The sequence below is a fragment of the Herpailurus yagouaroundi genome, unplaced genomic scaffold, assembly GCF_014898765.1.
Source record: "Herpailurus yagouaroundi ecotype Mexico unplaced genomic scaffold, PumYag 66669, whole genome shotgun sequence".
Taxonomy (NCBI): domain Eukaryota; kingdom Metazoa; phylum Chordata; class Mammalia; order Carnivora; family Felidae; genus Herpailurus; species Herpailurus yagouaroundi.
In genome coordinates, this window is record NW_024419586.1 from 1 (window position 1) to 3,749 (window position 3,749).

The following is a 3,749-nucleotide window of genomic DNA, read 5'->3' on the forward strand; positions in this document are numbered from 1 at the left end:
ATACGCGTGGTTTCTGTGGTGTGCACCAGAGAGGCCTGGGCCGGGGGTGGGGGGGTGGGGGGGGGAGGAGTCGTGACCCTCAGACGTCCTGCACCTCTGATTTCCACCTCCCGGCTAACCTGCAGACCCAACGGTTTGCCAAGTCCCCGGGTTTACTGTTGAAAATCGTGTGTGTTCGGTGACCCGTCAAGAAGTGTGAGACAGGGCGCTGAGTCCCGCTCCCCAACTGTCACCACCCCGGGGCGGGCACCTGCAGCGGGATGTCGGGGTCCAGCTCGAAGGAGGGCACTTTCTCTGTCCACGGCAGGAACTTTTTCGTGTCGGGATCTATGTAGTAGTCAAAGATGGTTCCCTGCGAGGGGAACTTGATCGTCTTGAACTCGTTGACCCACCATTTGCTGAACTCGACTCGGTAGTCCACAAGCTGTTGAAAAGCAAACCGGAGCCCGGCTAGGGACGCCCAGAGGCCCCGCCTGGACGGCTGGCTCCCCGGCGGGGGGGGGGGGGGGCAGCCGCTCACCTGGTCCTGGAACATGGCCCCCCCGAAGGCCCAGAAACAGGCAAACACAAAGTAGAGCTCGTACAGCTCCTTGGGGGAGTCGGGCGGCACGCTCTTCTCTGTGAGGAGGCACTCCAGCAGGTACAGGATGGTCTGGATGACCGTGACCTCCGGTATGGGCGTGATCTTCTTAAACCCAAAACGCAACTTGTCCAAGCACGTGGGCAGGTACTTGTCAAAGAGGATCATGAGGTTGGCCTTTTCCGACTGCACCTTGCGCCTCTCAATCCAGCTGCTCACTACCCTGGGGGAGACGGGGGGCACTGGGTGGTGGGGCCACCGTGGCGGGCCCGCGTGGCCTCCCTCCCCTTGGTGAACATCCCTGGCGCCTCTGAGTGACTCTGGCGCTCCTGCCTGGTGATGCGGCCAGACGCAGACCTTGAGAGGGTCTGACGGGGGTGGCGGGGCTGTGGGGGTGTGCTCTGCCTCTGGCATTCTAGCCATAGGGGGTCCTGTAGCCTAGAACGACTGGGAGACATCTTCGCTACCCCAGATGAAGCCACTACTGATGGGGGCAGAGCTGGACATAGGGGAGGAGAAAGATTTCACATCGTCTGTGTGGAAAGGGGGAGGGGGATAGGAAGGGAAGGGAAGACAGAGGAACAGGTGCCTCTCATTAGATCATCTGAGTTCCTGGATCCAGCCGTGCCTGAAGCACCGCTTGGTGAATTGAGCCAACCTTTTTTTTTTTTTTTTTTTTTTTTGCTTCAGCTAGTTTGAGATGAATTTGTCACGTTCTACGGAGGCGTCCAAACTAATGCAATAGGGAACCATTGAGGACCCGTGTTGGCCTGTCTGGTGTCCACCCGCTGCTGGCGTGGGTTGTTGAGAAGCGGGCCACCCCAAGGGCGAGGGTACAGACTCTGGAGCCTGCTGCCTGGGCTTGAATCCCCTTCGGCCAGCAGCAGCTTGGGCGAGTTACTCAACGTGTCTGGCTCCCAGGTTTTTCACTTCTGAGTGGGAGTGAGGACTGCCTGGGCTGATATTTTTAGAGCCTGCAGAAGGGAGCCTGGCCTGCCGTGAGCGCTAAGTGGCCTGCCTAAAGCATAAACAGCGTCCGGCCCCCTCGTGGGTCAGCGAGCGCATCATTTCCAGGATGGGGCAGAAGCGGGGGGCTCACGTCACCAGATACGGCTAGCCTGGCATCCGCAACCCCGAGGACAGGCTCTGATTCCTACCGTGCCTCCATCAGGACGGAGGACCGGCAGCTAAAACGTCTGCCCCGCTGCACCCTGGATTGTCCAGAATGACAGAGCGATCCTTTCCACGATCTGTGTCCGTGGGCAAAGCGTGGTAAGCCCCCGCCCGGCTCCCAGGGGGAAACCTTGCTCCCCTTCCTGCTCTGGGATGTGCCCTGCGGTCTCCCGGCCTCAAGTCACTGCTGTCCCCCATGGGAGGGATGTCTTCCTCCCGGGGGTCGGGGGGGCGCGTGTTGGCCCCCTGCCCTCTTCACTCCCCCCCCACCTCGTCCCCAAACAGCCGCTCACCGGCTTGGTCCTTCCTCCGGGGGCCTCGAGAACCACTCCTGGCACAAGGCTTCCTTTCGGCTCTCTCCTTCCTACCCACCCCCACCCCCGGGGTGCCCCTGAACCCTCCGCCTCCCTCCTGTTGCCTCGCCTTCCCACCCTGGAAACTCTCACGTGTGGTGTAGCGGCTCCCAAAACACACGTCCACCAGGACCCATAAATGTGACCTTCTTTGGAAAAGGGTCTTTGCAGATGTAGTCAAGGTTAGGATCCCGAAATGAGGGCGGGCCCCAATCCCATGACTGTCCCTACAAGAAAAGGGGACTGAGGGGAGACCACGAGAGACACAGAAAGGTGGCCATGTGGATGTGGACGCAGAGATCGGGTGAGGCATCCACGAGCCTCGGCCGTGGCCACGGGCGGCCCAGAGAAAGGCCTGGGGCGCTGGCTCCCTGGGGGCCTCTGGGTGGAACCAGACCCTCCAACACTCTGATTTTGGGTTCGGGCCCCCGAATCAATGCCAGATCTTCCATTTCTTAAGATTTTGAGCATTTCTCACATTGTCCCTTCCTCCCCGCCCCCAGTGGTCACCCATCGTCCCCTGGCGTGGCCGGCCCTCTGTACCCCAGAAAGGGCCCCCGTGTGGGCCCCGCAGGCCGGTCCAGTATCAGCTCCTTCCTGCCAAGAGCATCTTCAGGCTTGATGCTCCGTCCACGGACACCCGACCGCCACCGGGACCCCGGGACCTCCCCCTCTAGCCACCCCGCCCCGCCCCGCCACGTTCCCGTCAAGGCTGGTTCTCGCCCGGCGAGCTCCCTGCACTTTCTGTCCGCCTGGAAAACTTCCTCTCCCGCCAGGTGTCAGCCCAAACTGCGCCTTCCTCTCGGGAACACTTCCCTGCAGGGTTCCCGGCGCACGGGGCCGTGTGCTAGTCACCTCGTGTTTACACGGCTGTCGCCGGTCCTTCCGCTGCCGTGACCCGGGGCCCGGGGGAGGCCCTGCGTGCGGAATTTGTTGAGCGAATGCCCGCACGCCCGCACAGGCGACTCGGAAACGCCACCAGCCTCGCCTTTCTCTGCCAGTTTGGAACGGAAAAGCGAAAACCCAACTCACGGGTTCCACCCCAGGTCTGCGGGGTTGATGTACAGGATCCCGGCTCTGGAGACGGTGGCCGGGGTGGCCGTCCTCAGGTGGCTGATCTCAAACACCAGCCTCATGGTGCGGTTCAGGGGGATTCGCTCGTTGCTGGCCAGAGTGAGGACCTGGGAAGGGGGTCAGGCCTGTGGGTTTTCAGCGGCCGACGTGCCATTGTCCTGATGGTTCATCACACCGGGGCATCTCAGAACAAAGAGGGCCCGTGCACCTGTGCTCGTCACCAGCCAGCTTCCCTAGATGTCCCTGACACCTGTCCCACCCCTAGACAACACAGGAGGCTTCTCAAAGTGAGCACCACGTAGGGCATCACTGTGATACCACATTTGCTTCTGGAAAGCGTGGCCCGGGCCCCCCCCCACCCCAGAGTTCTTGTGTTCCCTGTTCCACCCAAGTAAGAATCGTCGTCTTCCACTATTTCTAGATCATTCTGAATTCTGTTTCTGTCTTCCAAGATGTTAGACGTCCTGCCACGTTATGTCACGCGCCATTTAGGCAAGAAAGTTTTCCATATCTGTGCCCTGCACCCATGCTGCTGCCATTCCAGACAGACCCTCACTCCCCAGGGCCAG

General features: G+C 61.0%; 1 protein-coding gene across 1 annotated transcript; it reads right to left on the bottom strand.

Moving 5' to 3' along the window:
• Positions 1-6: 6 nt before the first annotated feature.
• Positions 7-3,539, bottom strand: LOC121024659 (dynein heavy chain 17, axonemal-like; the record flags this gene model as incomplete). Its single annotated transcript, XM_040466858.1, has 4 exons — positions 3,139-3,539; positions 521-803; positions 251-424; positions 7-35 (listed from the first exon to the last, which is right to left on the bottom strand). Coding segments are annotated over exons 1-4 (590 nt in total), but the record flags the coding sequence as incomplete, so codon positions are not given.
• Positions 3,540-3,749: the final 210 nt, after the last annotated feature.